This window comes from Parus major, chromosome 4 (genome assembly GCF_001522545.3).
Source record: "Parus major isolate Abel chromosome 4, Parus_major1.1, whole genome shotgun sequence".
Classification (NCBI taxonomy): domain Eukaryota; kingdom Metazoa; phylum Chordata; class Aves; order Passeriformes; family Paridae; genus Parus; species Parus major.
Genome location: NC_031771.1, coordinates 38423551 through 38445305, shown reverse-complemented (window position 1 = coordinate 38445305; position 21755 = coordinate 38423551). Strand labels below are relative to the sequence as shown.

Below are 21755 nucleotides of genomic sequence, written 5' to 3'. Positions count from 1 at the left end.
TTTGGGTTGAGTTCTGCTTCAGCGGATCACCAGATATCACTGCTGCTGCAAATATAAGCAAGACCCTGGTGATTTTCTTAATTAGAAAGGGGAAAATGTTGGTTAGAGAGCTTAGCTTGTCTTTGTGTCAGGAAAACTGATTGTACCAATTCATGCTCATTCACTTTACTCTTCCCTTAAAATGTAAAAAACTTCATTGAGACATGAGAAAATGGTTTTGCCTGACAGATATTAAAGGAAAAACTAGATTCATCTTCTAAAACTGACATTCTGAACAAAGCCCATTAAAAAAAAAATCATGTACATCTGTTAAGAAGAAACCTGCTGCCTTTCATGTTGTCCAGTTTCTATCCATTTGTGTGATTCAGAAACTGCAGCTGGGCCAGCAAGAGGAGTTGGCTTTCAATTGAGCTAGAAAAATTATGTGATTTGGTCATTTTCAAATATCTCATATCCAGTGAAGCAGAACCCAGCCCATCTTTCCTAAACTGATATGTTTGTCATGCAGTGGAACCTTCTAAAGGTGAAATCCTTTTTACATGTGAATGGGGGCTCATTTCAGTATTTACTGTTTTTTTCTTGGACTAAGTTCAAATTTGCAACCTTTGGAACTTCACCCTCTCACTTCTAACCTTGGCTTTTCATAAAAGGCATTTAGTGATTTGCAAATCTTAGCATGTATAATCTTGTTAAAGGAAAATAAAAAAAGCACTCAGATGATATCTGAATGCTATTTGCTATCCTTGTAAAATATAATTAAAAAAACACATGCCCATAATTAGGATAAATTGGTTTGCCATATCTAGCACTGGCTTGACCAAAATAAAAATTGATTCTTCCATTTTAGGCAGTTTATTGAGAGGTCTAAAGCAATTGTAGTTAAATGGCAATATTCATCATCGCTAATAGTATTTGGACTTAATGGACATTGCATTCTCAGGACCTGCTTTGGGTGGCAGGATGATGATCAATTAAATGTTTAAGCAACTGAGTGTAGCTATTGATCTACACAGTTATTTAACTATATTTCAAAGAGTAATTTGAAAGTTTCACAAGGGAAATTAAGATAATTTGCTTCAGAAAAGGAATTTGGCCATATTTAAACACTGGGCATTTAAACGTTTAGCACAATTCTGAATCCTGCCTATCTCAGTAAGAGTGAGATAGTGAATTCTTTAGGTACTCAACATTAGGATGAGAATCCTTTGGAGGTACTGAAGCTTTTTCAGCCTTATCTATAGTCATATATGAATATAATAGTACATACTCTGCTCCAAAAGACAAAAATTTGACTGTATGTCTGATTTGGGATTTTTAATGTATTTTGATAAAAAGTATGTTTTTCACTTACTAGCTGACAGTCTGCCCAAAAGGAGCTGTTGCATTTGACTCAGTATGCTATATGGAATCATTAAATTCCATGGATTATTTTTTTTTTTAAAGTTGGGAATCTTGCTAGTAAGAATATCCCTGCTGACTTTCCTGAGCCAGGCAAGTCAGCTTTGTCCAAAATGACTCAGTTTTAATATCTTTTAACAGCATACCATGTTACCAGGAAAAAAACCTAAAGTATTTAAACTAAATGTATGTATAAGTATATGTATATATAGTTCCACCTTCATTAAGCATTGGAAGACAGAACATGATCATACATGAAAACATTGAAGCAATAATGCGATTTATTAACTTCTCCCTCTCACAATTTCCTGAACAAGGTGGCAACTATGACAGTCGATTTGATGTGGACAAGGGCACAGGAACTATCATTGTTGCAAGACCTCTTGATGCAGAACAGAAATCAAATTACAACTTGACAGTAGAAGCAACAGATGGTACCAGATCTATCAGCACTCAGGTAAATGAACTTTCTGATGAAGCACTTATAAAAGGAGTATGTAGCTGGAGGATGGGGAAGGTGTTGGCTTTTCTTCATACCGTTTTTTTAATCCAGACAATGAATGTGGTTTATTTAAATTAGGGTCTTTGTTTAAAGCAGAAGTGAATTGTGATATTCCCAGAGCCATGTTGTTTGGTGCCTTAGCTGTAAAGGTAGTGTGTTACTATACTGCAGTCTGAACCAACAGCTTTTAAGTTATAACATGTTCCTACAGCTAAATAAATGAAAACAGAAACTATGCTCCTGCATGCATGACTTTTCTCACAAGAAAAGGATTAATACTACTCATTTGAATTACTCCCCTTTACAAGCTCCCCCAAAATCACTACATAAATCAATCACTGTACTTGAAATGTAAAGACAACCATTTTAAAATCTTGTGGTTCCTCCTCTGGAAGATCTGTGGATAACCAGTTCTGCAATGCCCAAGTAATGTTTTATATGAAACCGAGCTGCTTTTTCAGTATTGTGTACACATAGAAACAAAGTTTAGATTATAACATCTCTTTATATTGTCCCAAATACTTTATTTAAGTTTTGGTGGAAATAGAGATTGTTTAGCAATCTCCAAAAAGCAACAACCTCAGACAAACTAATGTTTTAAAATTACCTTTTAACTAAGGCTCTGTGAGGGTGGCAATTCTTTGCAGTTGGACTAATAAGTTCACTTAATAGTGCAGAAATCTTTTGTTACAGTACTGAAAATAATTAATAGTAAAGTAGTTTATCATGTATATCCCATCTGGTTTTCCCATCAAGTTTCTTTCCCCAGCCCAGAACACGAATATGTTGTGTACTTTTCATGAAAAGTACAGTTTAGCTGAGGTTGGTGTGGTGTGAACAGAGGCATGATTATAGAGGAGCTTCTCTTTTCTTCCAAATAGAAAGTCAAGGCTGTATTTACCGATTAAAGATTGTTGGATTTGGACACTGATGTGTCTGCATTACCTACCCCTATCACTGACCTACCCCTCAGGCACTCAAAGAGCAATAAGTGGGTTGCTGCTGTCTTTTGTGTACATAGAGATCTGTGCTACAAATGCAATTTCTTCTTGTTCAGCTTCTGTGCAGTGCATACATTTTTCTGTTATCTTTTCTAATGTCTTATGCTTTTGGCCAGAGGAAAAGGTGTTTCTTGTCAATGTTTAGGATTTTTAACAGAAGCTTGGTTGATATGACTGCATGTCAGGAGGCTTGACAGGTCAAATAGAGTAAATTTGATAGTAGAAGGTGACCAAGTTTAGCAGTTTCCTTTGAGAAATGCCTTTTCCTTTAAAAGTGACAATTGTGAGTGATTTTTCTAGACCATGAATCTTCAAAGACAGCAACACGTTTCCCAGTAGGTTTCCAGTATTGCTGCAATCATAGCTGTGGTGTCATTGCCTCTGGTGCTGATAACCACAATAAAAGGTTTGGAGAATCCTGCTGTAAATTCATTTAATTTGCCTACCTGTAATAGAAAAACACTGAGCAGATTCACTTCTATCCTGCCTGGGTAGAAGGCAGGAATTACTTAGGACAAAAAATAGAAGAAATTAAAATTAAGCTAAAAATCAAAAAGACAGTAAGTGGCATTTCCATACACGTTTCCCCCAACTTCCCAAAAATGCATTCAAAAATGCCAACGTACAGTGTGTTGGGGTAGCCTGGGGACTAGGAAAGGTTCTATATGGAGCCTTGGTGAATGCAGATAGTCTATCCAGTGCTGCTGCTTGCATAGCTGGATTTATGCAGATGTCCTGAGCTGTCACAGTTCAACCATGATCTGCTATGTCTTTTAGAACAGCCAGGAATTGAAGGTCAAAAAATTACTTTAACCTTCACCCCTTCTCTTCCTCTGAGTTATGTGACAAATTTAATTCTTCTTGGGGGAATGCACAGTGTAATTTTTGTTCTTTATAAATGAATTTGTTATTTTAACATTTTGTAAAGCTAAGTGAACATTATAAATATTTACCCTACAGCATCCTTCTCCAGAAGAATTGGAGTAGTAGTCTCAAGTTTGTGTCACTTCTGTGACTACTTTTTCTGTGATTGTTTTTCATATTTTCCCTTCCTCTCTCAGTTGGGCTTGGCAGAATCAGAGATTGTGGTTTCTGTTGCAAACAAGCACAAAGACTTCCTTTGCCTTGTCTTCTTTTTGCCCTGCTTGTGGGATAAGCACAAGTTCCACTGCTGCTGTTTGAGTCTCACTGAGGTGTATTAGATTGAGTGTGAACTAGTTCAAACTGCAACTGTTGGTGCATGATCCTGATTTTAATTGATTCTCTTATCTCCCTCATAACTCCTGGCCCACCCAAATGCTCTAATCTGTTAAAATAACCCTCAAAAGATGCATTTCAGATAAGGCTTAAATTAGCATGTTAAAAATGTTGATACAAAATCAAATCTGAAGGTGTGATTTCTGGCTGCCAGTATGTAAATTCCATTACTCACTGCTGAAATACTGATGATTAACGTTTAAAGGCTGATGTGGCCCTGGATTTTTCTGAGACCTGATAAACAGTTAAAATGGAGTGACAAGCAAAGGAAATTCTGAATTCTGAGTGCATACATGAGGAACAACAATATGCCATACTTTTTTTAGCTTACAAAGTAACTGCTATAAACACTGGATATACAGTAAGAAATTTAAGAGATCTTGATTAACATCAGAGTAAGTAATTTTACATTTAATTTGAAAAAGGAAATGGCATTTGCAAGAGACTGGGAAGTGGCACAAGAAATGAAAGTCTTACTGTGTAAAAGCAGTGTATTGAATCTGACTTTAAACTGGAAGGCATTTGCTGGCTTTGGGCCATTAACATCTGTAGAGCGTTTGACTCTTTCAGGACTTCAGTTAAATAGCTTTTTTGAAAAATAAAGCAATAGTAGGCGTGGAAGCTATTAGAATTTTGCATGCATCTAAATACCAAATGCATGAGGCAAAGCAAGTACAAACAAATTCCAGGCCTACAGTAGTGGTGTTTGACATGATTTTAGAAATTACTAGTGTCATGCTTGGAAGGATTATGATTAAAATAAAATAAAAATACAGAAACTAAATAACTAAATCCCACAAATCAGTGTACCTATGTACTGAAACAGAAAAGGTTATTCACAGGCTGTAAGTAGTGATAAATGAACTATTGAATTGATTTTTGAGGGAAAACAAAAAGAAATGGTCCTGTTTCTAGCTATAGCCACTTATATCAGTCATTGCTATATATATAATTTTTTTTTCATTGAGATTAATACTTAGATAGTTTACAGCTAATTGCAGCATTTTACCTACTGCTTTGCTATTCCAGAATATTTAATCTTGCTTGATGCAGTATGTATATGGATATGATACTTTAGGAATGAAGTATTGAATAATCTTCATTTACTACACTTTTTGCATATGTTTTTGCTTGGGATTACACTGCTATAGAGAAACATTTAGAACTGGAATTGAGTTATATTATTTCTGGATAATACAACTTTTTATTTATGAAAATGGTTATAAACATGTCAGGACAGGAGGAGTAGATTTGAAACTCCACATAGGATCAGTAAGTGAAAAATGATATTAAAGCAATCTAAATGAACATTATGTTTAAATATTGCACATTGAGTATGATTTGTCAATGGTACATATCTCATTTTAGTCACAATCAATACGTTCCTATGCAAATTTAGGTTTCACCTGCCAGATTATTAATAGACTTAAGTCCTTCCTCTAAGTAATCCTGGGCTGCTTTGTTCTCTGTATAACCCATGTACTTTGCTCTCAGTGGGATCTGTGGGCAGAAGGCAGCTGTGCAATACAGCCCTTGCATATTTTTGCAGAATGAGTGAAGTTTCTTTAGTCCCAGAGCATTTTGTTGTAAAGATGATGTTATGGTCTGCTGATGTCAAGCTTTTCTATATTGTGCCTCTTGAATGTGCAACTCTCTCTTAAGAGATAATATTGGCATATTTTGTTTGAATTGAATCTTATTGTTTCACTGAGAAATGTTCAATAGCTAGTTTTATTTTATGTTACATGTTATGTTAGAATAACTCAAGTTCTTCATGTGTTTTGTTCTCAGACAGACTAAACCATATTCTTATGTATGGGTCTTTAAAACTACACTCACAGTTATTTCTGCAAGTGCTTTCCATTTAACTTCAAGGTCTTAACAGTTTACATGAAAATTCAGTTCTTTTATGCTTAAAAAGTAATTGCACAACTAGCACCTGTCACTTAGGTTCAGTAAGAATTCCTGAATTGAAAGTAGGGTTTCCTTAGTAAATTTATTAAATCTTTATTTAGTAGTTTACGTTGGAAAGAGCCCCTGGAGTTCAAGTAAAACTTGTGGTCAATGCAAAGCAAACTGCAAAGTTGATTAAGATTTTCAGTGACTCACCAGGTTCTAACTGCTTGGGATGACTGGGCACAACACCTCTTCCTTGGACTTGCTTTTATACTGGTGTTTAACAACCCTCCTGGAAAAAAGAAATTTCTTAAGTGTAGTTGTATTTTCTCTTATTGGAGCTTGTGTGTGTCACCTCCTGTCCTTTCAGTGTGCATCTCTGAGAAGAGTCTGGCTCTGTCCTGCACCCCTCCTGTGGACAGATTGCTTTTCAATCCCCACTGATTTTAATGACCTGTCATTGGACTTGTTTCATTTTGTCAGTATCTCTCCTGTACTGCAGGAGAGACTGCACTTAACACTGTGGTGGATCTACATTCCCACCAGTGAGTGTCAAACAGGACTGGGTGATTCCTTCCCTCTGTCCTTATTAAAGCAGCCCAGTGTGCAGAGTTGGACAAGTTACCAAAAGGGAACAAATCAGGTCACATTGTGCTTGTGCACCAGAATTTGTGCAGGGGCATAAAATAATAGCATCACTGAGAGAAAAATGAATCCTAGAGTATGTAAAAAAAACACTTTTCACTTGAGTTTCAAGATAAACTTTTGATTTTGCGTACATTTAAAATGATTGCACTAAGGTATGAAGTTGTGTATTTGTAGTTGTGCTTACCAGTGTGGAGAAAAATTGCAGCCTGAGCAACTAATGTGACAAGTAATGGAATACCTGAGCTAACCATTTGTAGTGACTGAGTCACTGTGTTTATTTCTTAGCAATATTTTTTTTTTTTAATAACTCATATTTAGTAATGCTGTACATTTTGAGGAGCTAACTCCTTTTCTGTTTAGCCCAACAGTACTTTTTTGGAGGATGTCTCCTCATGTGTCATTTTAATTGCTTCGCTAGCTAATACCAGAGTTGATGCTAAATCCTGATGCTATGATCAATGACTCGCTTTTTGGTTAAGCTGGTTTGTTATATACATGGTTAGTCTTGCAGGTACTGATGCTGGTGTTACAGTCACTACATCCCTGACACTGAACTTAGTAATTGGCATGGTGTTTTTTTCTGGATCTCCATTCTAGAAATGCTGCTTGTCTTTATTTGTTTTGTGTACTACCAGCAGCAAGGTGGCCATGTCCTCTGCTCCAGTGATTCACTGAACAGAATTGCTCTGTAGTTGCATACCTTCTCACTTCCAGTTTTAACCAAAGTTTCTGTGTTTCCTCCTTTGGAAGTGGAAATTGACATGAACTTAAATAGCAATTTTAATTTAAATTTGTTGCATTTGATACCTTATCTTTTCACTTTGTTTTTTTTCTGAGTTTAACCTTAATAATTTCTTGCAGGTGGAAATTTAATAAAATAATTGGTGATCAGTTTATCTTGAAAGCACAGTATCCATTAATGAAATGCTGTAATTATATACAGCCTTTAAAACTTTCATTCATGCAGAAATGTTTTTATAATTTGATTTGTATTGAGTGCTGAGGTTTTATGTTTTTGGCTTTTTTAATTGTTTGTTCGCTTGGTATAATTTTTAATTTTCCTGAGCGCCATTGTTCAATGAGCAGCTTTTTTTACTCAAATGCTGCTTTGTGAGTGTATTAGACCCTTCTGTCTTTCTTCTTCCAAGAGGTGTTAAAATGTATTTTATTTATACAGACTTTAAAAAGAAACTAACAATTGTGCTTGTGTTGCTTTTTTGCATCTTGTCTAATCATGGCAATGTAAAAAGATCACATTTTTAACATAATACTTATTCTAGCTTTTCATTTTCCAATTTAATTTGTTAGTCTGGGTCACATCCCATTAATATTTCTCCCCGCTGAAAGTCAATATTTATTCTAACTCTTTGTTTCTTTCCTTTAATCTGTTTCTAATCCGTGACAAAATCAAACTCCTTCATCTCCATAGCAACATCTTGTGAGGGATTTTATCAGTGTGCCAAATGATTCCGTTTTAGTGTAAGATGCTAGTTTTGCAAGGTTTACATTTCCTCTTCCTGTAGCAAGAGAAATGGCATTTCCTAATTATTTGCCACCATCAGGATTAATTTAATTTAGTTTCTACTGCATGCAGCTTGGTACCTTGTCTAAATTACATCTGTAGACTCCGCCAGTTACCAAAGGAAAGTAGTAAGTGTCTTCAAAGAGCCATTTAACCCACTGACAGTATTGTAAGTACCTTTTTTAAAAACCTGTTTATATATAGCCCTTAACAAATTTATACAAAGCACCTTACCCTTGGGTGGATAAAAGCATGGCTGTACGTGCAGCACATAAAGAACTTGAATTTAGCTGTGTGTTGCTGGAGCTTTGCTGTCTCCTTGCCAACTCCATTGCCTGATATTATCACTGTTGAAGGAACAGGATGGTGGCTGCCTGTCTTACCCTTTGTATACAAAACTTTGGTGCTGTGAAAAGCAAGTGGGGCTGCAGGGATCTTGTGTGGTTCTGGTGAGCAATATTATACAAAGATGAAATTTGAAGCATCTGTTTTAATTTAACTACAACTTCAGAGAAATCGTGTTGGTGACCAGCAAGCTATGCTGAAATTGTGCTGCATTGCTGGAGAATAGTAAGCAATACCACCTGCAGTTCTTTGAAATAATGCACTTTTGTAGCAATTCCACCACTTTTCTATGCTTGCCTAAGCTTGCAGATGTGAGGGGCTAAAAGAGGACTATTTTTATGTGAGGGAAAGGAGGAGTATAGTGCACGCACACCTTGAAAAAACGTTGCTTAAAATTGTAAATTTTCACCCCAAAACAGGATTTTTACCCACTCTAAGATCCATATTGTATATTTTTAATTTTTAATTCCAAATTTAACAGGGAAATTTTTTTTCTTACTTTGAACAAAAATCATTCCTTTTAAGATGTCTTATCTAAGATGTTTCTGGTTGTACATATTTCTGATTTGACTTTGGGAAAGGTAAGGCAAATTTGGCTTTAGTGATATTCTTCTTCCTTACACGTCTTGGATCTCTCCTCCTCCCAGCAAAATAAAATTGTCTTGAGGTGGTATTACTATTACTTCAGTGTTATTGTCTGATTTTTAATGAAATATCCTCCTGTCATTTCTTTTTGCCAAATATCAATGTTTTCCCCTTCCCACTGTATCATTTCAGGTGTACATCAAAGTCATAGACACAAATAATCACAGGCCTCAGTTTTCTGCTTCAAAATACGAAGTCGTTATACCCGAAGATACCTTACCAGAGACAGAAATTCTGCAAGTCAGTGCCACAGACAGAGATGAGAAGAATAAACTGATTTATACTATGCAGGGCAGTACTGATCCCATCAGTCTTAAAAAATTTCGTCTGGACCCTGCAACAGGCTCCCTTTATACCTCAGAAAAACTGGATCATGAGACCATGAACCAGCATATTCTCACAATAATGGTGAGTACGCATGAGAGAGATTTCTTCTGTTGTGAATGACAGATACCGTTTAATGTCATCTTAGTTTGTCTCCATAATTCAAACATTTATTGTATGATTAATTTGTGTGCAGTCTTTGACTGATTGCACCTTGAATTATTACTAATAGCTGGTGAACTCCTGAAATAGCAGTGTTAATTACTAGGCGTGTGCTGACGGTTGCAGGTTCGAGACCAAGACGTTCCTGTGAAGCGCAACTACGCCAGAATCATCATTAATGTCAGTGACACAAACGATCACGCACCGTGGTTCACCAGCCCTTCCTACGAAGGACGAGTGTATGAGTCAGCAGCTGTTGGATCAGCAGTGCTCCAGGTTACAGCATTAGATAAGGACAAAGGAAAAAATGCAGAAGTTGTGTACTCTATTGAATCAGGTATATTCACTCTCTGACATTTTCAGTCCATTGAACTCACTGATATTTTTTCAACTGTAGATGTGTAAAAACATAGCTGAAAAAAAGGGGGGGCAGTGCAGGTTTATGTGCCATATTCTGAGAGATGTATTGAAGATACAGCCTTGGAGTATTTAAAAGAAAATTACAAGTATTCATCTATATCCTTTAGCTATTTATGTTATCCTCTTGATAAATTTGGCATATTTTAGTAGGGGAAGAAAAAGCCATCTTGAAATGCTCAAAAGGAGTAATTTCTTTAGAAATTACAGAATCATTCCATTCAGGTCTAAAAAATGCGTTCTATTTTGATATTGTAAGTTGTATTTTCTGTGACTTAGGCAAAGCAAGGATTTGATGAATAGAGTAAGAGCCTGAGACAAGTGCTTTCATGTTTAATATAATGCAGAAGTAAGGAGCTCAAAAATAACTTAAATGTGAATGTACCAAACCCCTAAATAATCCCAGCTTTTAAGGTAAACTTTCTGAGAGATGCAGCAAAGGAGTTGCTTTCCATACTTTCCTCTGGCTAATTTTAGTAGTGGGACTGCTATTCTATCTTATTAAAATATTTGAGAAATTCCTTAAGAGTTGGTCTGTTTGACATTAAGACTCCTTTCAGATTGCAGGCCAGGAAGGAGCTGCTCCTTATTTTTAACCTCAGAATATCTTTCTGAACTTGCCTACAACAATGTGATTCAAATGGTGGCAGTTTCTAGTATTAGATGACATTGATTGAGTTCACTTGCCAGACAGAAGTGGGTTTTGGTTCAGTCCATTAAATCTGAATTAATACATGTTTGCCATTATTAAGGTCCTGAGCTTTGTAGACAGCATGACTAGAAAAAAAAACAAAAGTTATTTAAATGTAATTTCATATGTGAAGTCTTACTTTCAAGGTAAAAAGTAATTTAAAATAAAAATCCCTGTAACAAGCATAAGAGACTGTATATTAAAGAGAAAAACAATGGGCAAAAAGTTACTCAGTTACTGTTGAATGCAAGTGATATGTGCAGGTCCTTTTATTTTTGTTTATTTTACATAAATTGCTGAGTAAAGGATAGGAATTATTTAATATAAATATTTTCTTTTTCTTCCCCAAAGCCCTGTTTTCATATGACAGCATACTTTAACACTGTATTAAAACAAAGCTGTGATTATGATACTCTGACAAGAATTAATGTTTTTGAGTGTCTCATAAGTTGCTTAAACTACACGAGATTTTTGTGTTGTTTCTAGAAGTAGGACATTTACTAAGCAGGACACCAATGCCCATTAAATTTTTCTCTTGCCTTTTCCATTTTGTTAGTGGTTGTTTTATGAATGCCCATCAATGACAAGAAAAAATGTGTGTATGTGCAGTCTAGAGTGAAGCAACATGCTGTTCCCTTCCTTTCTTCTAGCTTTTTGTAGGAGTAAATGTAAGACCTGTAAGTTTTATTTTACAGGATTGTGATCTACTGGGAGGTTAAAGCATTATAATTGATATTCTAAGCAAATGGAAGGAACATTCCTTAAATGCTTGTAATGGCTGCTTAGATTTGTAATGGGATATTCTAAGAATGCCACTGTGTTTAGAGTCTCCTCTAAAAAAAGCAAAAATACCCAACCAAAAAAAACCCAACAGTAAAAAAAACCAAACAAAACACAAAACCTCCTTCTTGCCTTCTTGTGTGCAGAACTCAGAAGTTTTTAATGATTTTTTTTCATGCTTTAATAATGCTTTAATGAGCATGGCTTAAATAATGTAATTTTTTAAGTAAGTAAAATGTTAAATCATAGCATACTTAATACATGAGCAGAGTCCCAGAGTCTTGTATGCAGTGTAGTTCATCTGTGTATTTCAAAATTTGAAGCAAACAAGTGTTTATATTAAACGACAACTAGTTCTTCTCAGCAGACATTATTTTTATTTTAATACTATCCCAGGGGAATAACTTGTCTGTGTATCAGTAAGAAGTTAAGAGAGGTGTAACTTTGTCCAATTCAAAGTTTGTTTTTGAAGCAATGAATTAAACAATACATGTATAAACAATTAAGATTCTCAGGTGTTTGTTACAACCCTTCTTTTTTTCTTGTCCAAAACATTCCAGTTATTTTAGATTATAAAATTTAACTTTTATTCCAGTAACGTTAACTTTGGAATATAAGTTTCTTTTAGCTACAGTCAATATTTAAGTTTGCTAAAAGGAAGATTTTGCATTTATTTTCAAGTCTTGGATGGCTTTGCTAACTGTATTTTATGCAGTATTTCCACAAGTAGAGTTAGAATTGCTGCCAAATCTTGATTACAGAAAACTTTCCAGACAGGCTAACAAATGTTTATCAAGCAAAACTAAGAAACTTTCATAGTCTCTGTGTTCCGTCCATGTCTCTTTAAGTATAGAGCTAAATAAGCAGTCATCCCTTAAATTCTGTATGCCTCCTTCTTAATTGCTTTTTCTTTCTTCACAGGGAATATTGGAAATTCCTTCCTTATTGATCCCATTTTGGGTATGATTAAAATTGCAAAGGAATTAGATCGTAGCAACCAGGAAGAATACAACCTGATGGTAAAAGCTACAGATAAAGGACATCCTCCAATGAGTGAAGTGACCTCAGTACACATATTTGTTACAGTTTCTGATAATGCCTCACCAAAATTCACAGCCAAAGAATATTCTACAGAAATCAGTGAAAGTGCTAACATTGGCAGTTTTGTTGGAATGGTTGCAGCATACAGTCAGTCTTCTGTAGTTTATGAAATAAAAGATGGTAATACAGATGATGCCTTTGCTATCAACCCCAACTCGGGTGTCATCGTTACTCAGAAGATGCTTGATTTTGAAACTTTGCCTTTTTATGCTCTAACTGTGCAAGGAATAAACATGGCTGGCTTGTCCAGCAATGCAACAGTTTTGGTACATCTTCGGGATGAGAATGACAATGCACCAATTTTTATGCAGGCTGAATATACAGGACTCATCAGCGAATCAGCTTCAATTAACAGTGTGGTTCTGACTGACAAGAATATCCCATTAGTAATTCGAGCTACAGATGCTGATAAAGAATCTAATGCTTTGCTTGTTTATCAAATTGTTGAACCATCTGTCCGCCAGTATTTTGCCATTGATTCTAGCACTGGTGCCATTCGGACAGTAATGAGTCTGGACTACGAGGAGACAAATATTTTCCACTTTTCAGTGCAAGTGCATGATACAGGGATACCACGTCTGTATGCGGAATATGCAGCTAATGTTACTATTTATGTGATTGACATCAATGATTGCCCTCCTGTGTTTTCAAGAGAGCTATATGAGACATCCCTTCTGGTTCCAACTTACAAAGGCGTGAAAGTCATCAGCGTAAATGCCACTGATGCAGATTCAGGTGTTTTTTCCCAATTAATTTATTCCATTATTGAAGGCAACATTGGAGAAAAATTTTCAGTAAACCCTAAGACTGGAGATATAACGGTACAAAACACAACTCAGTTAAGAAGCAGATACGAATTAACAGTGAGAGCATCTGATGGCAGATTTGCAAGCACTGCATCTGTAAAAATTAATGTAAAAGAAAGCAAAGCAAGCCAGCTGAAGTTCACACAGAGTTCTTACTCTGCAACAGTGCAGGAGAATTCCACAGAGGCAAAAACAATAGCTGTTGTTACTACTATAGGGAATCAAATAAATAAGCCTTTGTTTTACCATATTCTAAATCCAGACAGCAGATTTAAAATAAGCCAAACTTCAGGAGTCCTTTCAACAACGGGAATACCATTTGATCGTGAACAGCAAGAATCTTTTGATGTGGTCGTGGAAGTGACGGAGGAAAATAAACCATCAGTTGTTGCACACGTTGTAGTTAAAGTCACAGTAGAAGATGTAAATGATAATGCTCCATTTTTTGTCAATCTTCCATATTATGCTGTTGTTAAAGTAGACTCTGAAGCAGGCCATGTTGTTCAACGTGTGACAGCAGTAGATAAAGATACAGGCAAAAATGGAGAGGTGCATTACTATCTCAAAGAGCATCATGAACATTTCCAGATTGATCCCACTGGTGAAATCTCCCTGAAGAAGAAGTTTGAACCAGACACACTAAATAAGGAGTATCTGGTCACAGTAGTGGCAAAAGATGGAGGAGACCCTGCATTTTCAGCTGAAGTTAGAGTCCCAATTACAGTAATGAGTAAAGCTATGCCAGTGTTCGAAAAGCCTTTCTACAGTGCAGAGATACCAGAAAACATTCAGCTCCATAGTCCTGTGGTACACGTACAAGCAAGCAGCCCTGAAGGACTCAAGGTGTTTTACAGCATCACAGGTGGAGATCCTTTCAATCAGTTCACTATCAACTTCAACACCGGAGTTATAAATGTGGTTGCCCCTCTTGACTTTGAGTCTCACCCAGCCTATAAACTGAGTGTCCGAGCAACTGACTCCCTAAATGGGGCTCATGCTGATGTGTTTGTAGACATAATAGTGGAAGACATCAATGATAACCCTCCTGTGTTTGCTGAGCAGTCTTACATTGCAACACTTTCTGAAGCATCTGTCGTTGGAACATCTGTTGTACGAGTGAGCGCCACAGATGCCGATTCTGGAACCAACAGGGGAATTTCCTATCACTTGGTTGAGGATAACAGTGAAAGCCATGACTACTTTCACATAGATAGCAGCACTGGACTCATTCTTACGGCAAGAACTTTGGACTATGAACAAATTAAGCAACACAAGTTGCTTGTAAGGGCCATAGATGGGGGCATGCTGCCCTTGAGCAGTGATACTGTTGTAACTGTGGATGTTACTGATCTTAATGATAACCCCCCTCTTTTTAGCCAATTGCTTTATGAAGCCAGAATTAGTGAACTGGCTCCTCGAGGACATTTTGTGACATGTGTGCAAGCCTCAGATGCAGATAGTTCAGATGCTGACAAACTGGAGTACTCCATTCTGACAGGAAATGATCAGAAGAATTTTGTGATTAATAGTAAAACTGGCATTATCACCATCTCAAACCTACGCAGACAGACACTGAAGTCACACTATAATCTTAATGTGTCGGTTTCTGATGGTGTCTTTAGAAGCTCAGCCCAAGTCCATGTAACTGTAATCAGTGCCAACATGCACAGTCCTGTTTTCAGCCAGAATGAATATGAGGTTGAACTAGCTGAAAATGCTCCATTGCATACTTTGGTTACTGAAGTCAAAGCAACAGATGAAGACTCTGGTACATATGGCCACGTCACTTACCACATTGTAAATGAGTTTGCCAAAAACAGATTTTATACAAATGAGAGAGGGCAGATATTTACCTCTGAAAAGCTTGACCGTGAAACACAAGCAGAAAAAGTAATTGCCATTAGTTTAATGGCCAAAGATCCAGGAGGCAAAGTTGCTTTCTGTACTCTTAATGTAATACTTACAGATGACAATGATAATGCTCCTCAATTCCGAGCAACAGAGTATGAAGTAAACATTGGGTCAGATGTTCCACGGGGTACTTCGGTCATTAAAGTCTGGGCATCTGATGCTGATGAAGGTACAAATGCAGACATCACATACTCTATTGAAGCAGAGTCTGAAAATGTAGAAGAGAATTTAGAAATTGATTCGTTGTCTGGTATAATTACTACAAAAGAAAGCTTAATTGGTTTGGAAAATGAGTTTCTTACTTTCCTTGTTAGAGCGATTGATGGTGGATCCCCTCAGAAAGAGTCAGTTGTTCCTGTCTATGCTAGAATACTCCCACCAGAAGTGCCTCCTCCAAAATTTTCAGAACCGTTTTATTCTTACACTGTTTCTGAGGACATTCCAATTGGAACTGTGATAGATGTTATCAAAGCAGAGCATAATCAGACTTTAGTATATAGTCTGATTAAAGGGAACACTCCTGAAAGCAACAGAGATGACTTTTTTGTGATTGACCGACAGACAGGAGAGTTGAAACTTGAGAAGAACCTTGATCATGAAACAACTAAGTGGTACCAGTTCTCAGTTCAAGCACAGTATGTAAACGAAGGTTATAATGTTGTTTCCTCAGTGGAGGTAAGCATTCAAGTAAAAGATGCAAATGATAACAAACCCATTTTGGAGTCCAACCCATATGAAGCATTCATTGTAGAAAACACACCAGCTGGAACAAGAGTCATACAGGTTAAAGGAACTGACTTAGATTCAGGACTCAATGGGCAGGTTACTTACAGCTTGGATCCTTCTCAAGAGCTAGACATTATAGAGTCTTTTGCCATAAACATGGAAACTGGCTGGATTACAACTCTGAGAGAACTCGATCACGAGGAACGAGACAAGTACAAAATCACAGTGGTTGCCTCTGACCGGGGTGAAAAAATTCAGCTGTCTTCTATGGCTGTGGTTGAAGTTACAGTCACAGACGTGAATGACAATCCTCCACGGTTTACTGCAGAGATATATAAAGGAACAGTCAGTGAGGATGACCCTCCTGGTGGGGTAATTGCTATCTTGAGTACAGCAGATGCTGATACAGAGGAAACCAATAGACAAGTCTTTTATTACATCACAGGTAAATATATTTGGGTAATGCCAGAATCATCATTTGGGTGGTGCTGGAATGATGGGAGATACAACTTAATCTTTGAAAAGATTGGAAAGTGTTTGAAACCATAGAGCTGTAAAGGGAGAATGTGTGTGTCTTAATACGAATATTAAAAACTTGAGTGAAAAAATGAATTTTAGTTGACTTGGTTTCATGTATGCCTTGCTTAAAAGGCCTTTCCCTGTATATTATTTATATATAGAATTTTATTTAAAAATACTATACTTAGATTAGTGATATAGTTAAAGAACAAATGAAAGAAATTTCACTAAATAATAGGTTGTTAATTTCTAGTGGAGTATTTTATTGTTTTTATTTACCATATATCATGATACGATATTTTCTACAATGCTACAATAATTTCTACATTAATTTTTATAGATTCTGTTTGCCACTGTTGAATTGGCTGTGTGAGCATCTACTTATAATTTCTACCTGGGCAATGAAGTTATTTCCTCATAAAGCCACAGAGAGTGGCTGCTTATTTACCTTTTTTTTTATTTTTTCTTTTCCTTTGAGCTATACCTTAATTTTGATAGAATAATAGTAGAAATCTCCATCTTAAAATAAATATTTCTTTTCATATTTCAGGAGGTGATCCTTTGGGACAGTTTGCTATTGAAAATATACAGAATGAATGGAAGGTCTATGTCAAAAAGCCTTTGGACAGGGAAGAAAAGGATAATTATCTTCTAAATATCACAGCTACTGATGGGACCTTTGCAGCTAAAGCTGTGGTGGAGGTTAAAGTCCTTGATGCTAATGATAATAGCCCTGTTTGTGAAAAGGTAGGCAGTCTTGTATCTTCCATTACCAGCTGCTTTCATACATAAAATTTACATTTTCTCTGAAATTGCTTCTCAGGAGACTGACAAATAGCTATTCCTTTTGAATCAGTAACAAAAATTTGGACTATTAAGATAGAATGCTGTCAAATACAAGATACTTCACAGACAGATTTTTAAAAAATCCACAGACAATTCACTTGCACTCAGTGGCTGTTTGAGAGATATAAGGAGAATTGTAGTACATTTCTCCTATGTTAATTCTTTTCAAAAAAGTATTTTTTAAACTGCAGTCATCATCGTTTGTATGCTCTATTTTATGAAAGAAGCAAAGTTTTAAAGAATGCTGAATCCCACTGTTCAGTTGAAATATGTGTGTAATTCCTGTGATAAAAGAGTTGAAAAGAATAGAACATTACCCTGCAATTGCAGTCAACAGCACCAAAACTCTGTAAGCCATAAATGTTTTCTTGTTACAAAGCTGTCTACCTTACCAGATTTTATAGTCTGCAAAAATGGACGTGAAAAATAAGGACTGGAAAAAGCTCAGGAAGATAGCCTCTGCAAGATGTGTTATTGCCTCTTTTGGACTTTTCATAGTTGAACACAGATTTGATATTACTGGGTTGAAATCTTCCCTTGTACTGGGAAGGACAACAATACAGAGAACATAGTGAACTTCTTAGTTGATGTTTATGTTGGTTACTCCTGTGTAAATGGTTGCAGTTATACACAGTTAATACTGGCAAGTCAGATTTTTAGGTTTTTTTCCCTTTTATTTTCCACTTTGTTAATATTGGTGTTACAAGGCTTAGTGCTTCTAGTGCACGTTCCTGACATGGTTGAGTTGTAAGAGTGTTTAGTGCCATTAAAATTCTGAATCCTTCTTTCTTTTTTTAATTTAATCTAGAAGCTTTTGTGTCACTAAAAGGGCAGATATCGATTTCTTGTAGATTGAGACAATCTAGTCTAGAAAAGATAATCCACTAAAAGGCATAAAAATGAGCTTAGCAAAAATTTGTAACTCCTATTTTGGGAACATGTTTCATTATCAGTTAATCAGTTACAAGTATTTCAAGTTTTGAGCAATGCAGTGATGTTCAATAGTCCCTATAGCTGCAGTATTAAATGCCTTTTTGAATAATCTAATAAAGGTGAAGCAATTAATTAGAAAATCATTAAGTTCGTTCAATTTACAGTTATTTCATCCTCTGGTTCACATTATATGTTACCAAACATTCAGTCAGAACATTATTTCCTCTATTGTTCCTTCTTCCTTTCCCCCTATCCAAGCTGTGCTTGCTTTGTATGTTTAGTTTTTCAGTGTAACTTTTAAATCTTGCAGACTTTATATGCTGATTCAGTTCCTGAAGATGCCCTTCCTGGCAAACTGATAATGCAGGTGTCTGCTACAGATGCAGATATTCGTTCCAATGCAGAAATTACTTACACACTGCATGGCACAGGAGCAGAAAAATTCAGACTCACTCCAGACACAGGTAATAATACTTTATACACAAGATTCCAGTCACCTCATTTTATAAAATGTTTTGCTATTACATTAAGACATAAATGTCAGTTGTTAAAACTTTCCACTAAGGGTTGGTTTATTGTAACAACGGTTTAAAATGTGAGTTTTTACTGCACAAATACTAATAATATATTGAATAAAGTCAGGCAAAAGCCAAGTATTTTAATATATGAGGAGCTAAAGCATAAACAGGGTAATAATTGCCCTGAAGCCAGAAGCATCCATGCTGAAGTGACTGGAATAAAATTATGCTGTAAATTTTTCTCTATTTATATTCACTGTAGTAGTAACAATAATGGTTTGTAACTGAACACATCTTCATTCAGATTCTCTATGCCATCTTTTTTTTGGAAAATTAAATGGGATGAGGTTAGATGGAGCAGCAAATTTCCTTCCATAGCAAACACCTGAAGTGCCCCCAGTTTTATTAGAATGAGATTAACTGAAAAGGATAAACGAGATTAACTTTCATCTTGCTTCACTTTGGTCTTCATGGCATTTGTGTGTTTTGTAGTATAGTATATAGAACAGATCACAGCTATTGCCAAAATCCTATACTGTGCAGGCTGTAGTAGACAAGCTGTAGGAAGGTAAACAGTATAGAAAAAATGGAATAAGATGAATACAAAAATGTAATGCAAGTAGAAAAGATTAGAAAACTTTCAGTGACAAAATAAATGAGAAGGACCTTACTTCATGGGTTTGGTTTTTTTCCCTGACTTTGAATGTCACCTGTGTGATGTGCTACTGTGTTGTTACATAAATTGACAATATTTAGGGCTAAAATAAAAAAAAAACCAAAACAAAACACAAAAAGTGTTTCATAATACTTTTTTGAACTGTTTATAAGGAGACAATGACTACACACAGTAGTAGCCTCTCATGTTTTCTGTCACTTTTGATAGAAAATATGTGTTAGAGGTCTAGAGGTTTATCTGCAGCAGAAGTTAGGACCTCATAGTGAATAGCTGGTTATTCATGGAATGTTAGAGGAGGAAATACCAACAGCTATGGAAAGAATACAGCTAAATAGCCCAGAAAACCCAGACATGGATTTAACCTTGCATTTTTTTAAAGCCAGAGTTGTAATATTTTAATCTTCTTTGCACAAACACACATGGTTTCTTGTATGTATACACATTCTCTCTCTGCACTATCCGAGTTCAGCTAATTTCTGTTCCAAGAGCATTAGAAAAAAAAAAAATAAAAGGGTTTTAGTTCTTAATCTTTTCAAGCTGAAAAGGCAGGTCACTTACATGCTTTGCCCAGAGTGGAGCTTATTAATACAGTACAGCTGTTGACTTAGCCACTGATGAAATTACTGTAAACAAGAAAATTGTTGTTTAGCTTTTCTGATTTTAGGGGAAAACATGTTAGGGGTACTTAAGCCTTACAACTTGCATCAACTTATGTGTTATGCTGTTTGTAGGTGAACTGAAAACATTAATGGCACTTGATCGTGAGCAGCAAGCAGTTTATCATCTTACAGTGAAAGCCACAGATGGAGGAGGAAGATTCTGCCAAGCTAACATTATCCTAACTCTGGAAGATGTGAATGATAATGCCCCAGAGTTTACAACTGATGCTTACTCCATTACAGTATTTGAAAACACAGAGCCTAAAACCCTTTTGACAAGAGTGCAGGCAACAGATGCAGATGCAGGTATGCATTCTTTGACTGATGCTTTCATCATGCTCTCAGACTTACAGTATTATTTCTTTAATTTTATCCTGAGAGGTGTCAAGTGTTTCAGTAGAGCTGACAGATTTTCAATACCATTCAGGATTAGACTCCTGAAAGATATATTTTCATCTACTAAATCATTTAACACCTTAATTCCACGTGTGAGTAGCTGGGAAGACATCTCTAAGTGTCTTTGCAAAAAAGAGGAGAGGGGAGAGAGACAAAATGTAGGATATTTTTAGTGTCATAAGGTATTAATGTTATGATCTATTAGGTCCATCCTTTTTCTCCTGATGTAAGTACTAGGACTATCAAGCCATGTCTGTTCATGTAAATGGGCATTCATGGATTTTTGAAAGTGTGCTTCTCAGGACAGCCATCAATGATCATAGCATCAAGAGAACCTAGGTCAGCTGTAGCTTTATGTGTATGATAAGATTTTTACTGTCTCTTTCTTCAGTTACAAATATTTAACTGAACATGAAGTGAAAATGACATTAGAAGGAGTTTGTTCATAGGCTTTGTTGTAAGGAACACAACAGCATAAAGTATTTTTAGAAGTGTATGATTTCCACATCTCATCAATTTCTTAATCAAATAGTATTAATGAATAGTTGCCTCAGTCTCCTACAACAACTGAGCTGTTTTGTGCTATGATAAAGCTAGATTACTCATTTGGAAGGTAAGAGACACGTTTTCATACTTCACTAGTCTTTGAAGTTCAGGTGGACCAAAATACTTGCCCCTAAAATCTGTAAGGTTTTTGTTTTATAAAGAAATGATGCTAGAAATTATCTCCTGTTAATTTTGGGGCATAATTCTTAAATAAACCTACTGTTTTTGAGTCTAGTTAATTGATGCAACCTAACTCTCCCATATCCTCCTCTGTTATTATAAGCTTGCTAAGCAGATTCTTTTGTGCTAAGTTATAATCACATTTATATTAACAATTGTTTCATATCAACTAGTGCTGTAACTGAAGCAGAACCATGGTTCATGTTTTCTGTATGACAGAAAATCAGTGCAATGAAATGTTAGCTTAATTTTTTTTGGAAGTAATTCTGTCCTTCACAAGAGACTATTTCTGAAATCTACTTTTAACATGAATTAAAATATTTAACATGCATGTCTTATTTCCAAAGTTA

The 21755-nt window shown here is 35.9% G+C and overlaps 1 protein-coding gene across 9 annotated transcripts in view; it reads left to right on the top strand.

Annotated features, from left to right (window-relative positions):
* FAT1 (FAT atypical cadherin 1) overlaps window positions 1–21755 on the top strand; it is a 105321-nt gene that overhangs the window by 61323 nt on the left and 22243 nt on the right. For all 9 annotated transcript variants that reach the window (XR_004496856.1, XM_015624988.3, XM_033513413.1 and 6 more), the window contains 7 exons: window positions 1716–1855; window positions 9347–9622; window positions 9827–10037; window positions 12510–16577; window positions 17202–17398; window positions 18741–18894; window positions 20356–20589. Coding sequence is in view for 8 of the 9 variants with exons in the window: in XM_015624988.3 (XP_015480474.1) it covers window positions 1716–1855; window positions 9347–9622; window positions 9827–10037; window positions 12510–16577; window positions 17202–17398; window positions 18741–18894; window positions 20356–20589 (5280 nt within the window). In the remaining variant the exon portion in view is untranslated. The remainder of the gene's footprint in view (window positions 1–1715; window positions 1856–9346; window positions 9623–9826; window positions 10038–12509; window positions 16578–17201; window positions 17399–18740; window positions 18895–20355; window positions 20590–21755) is intronic.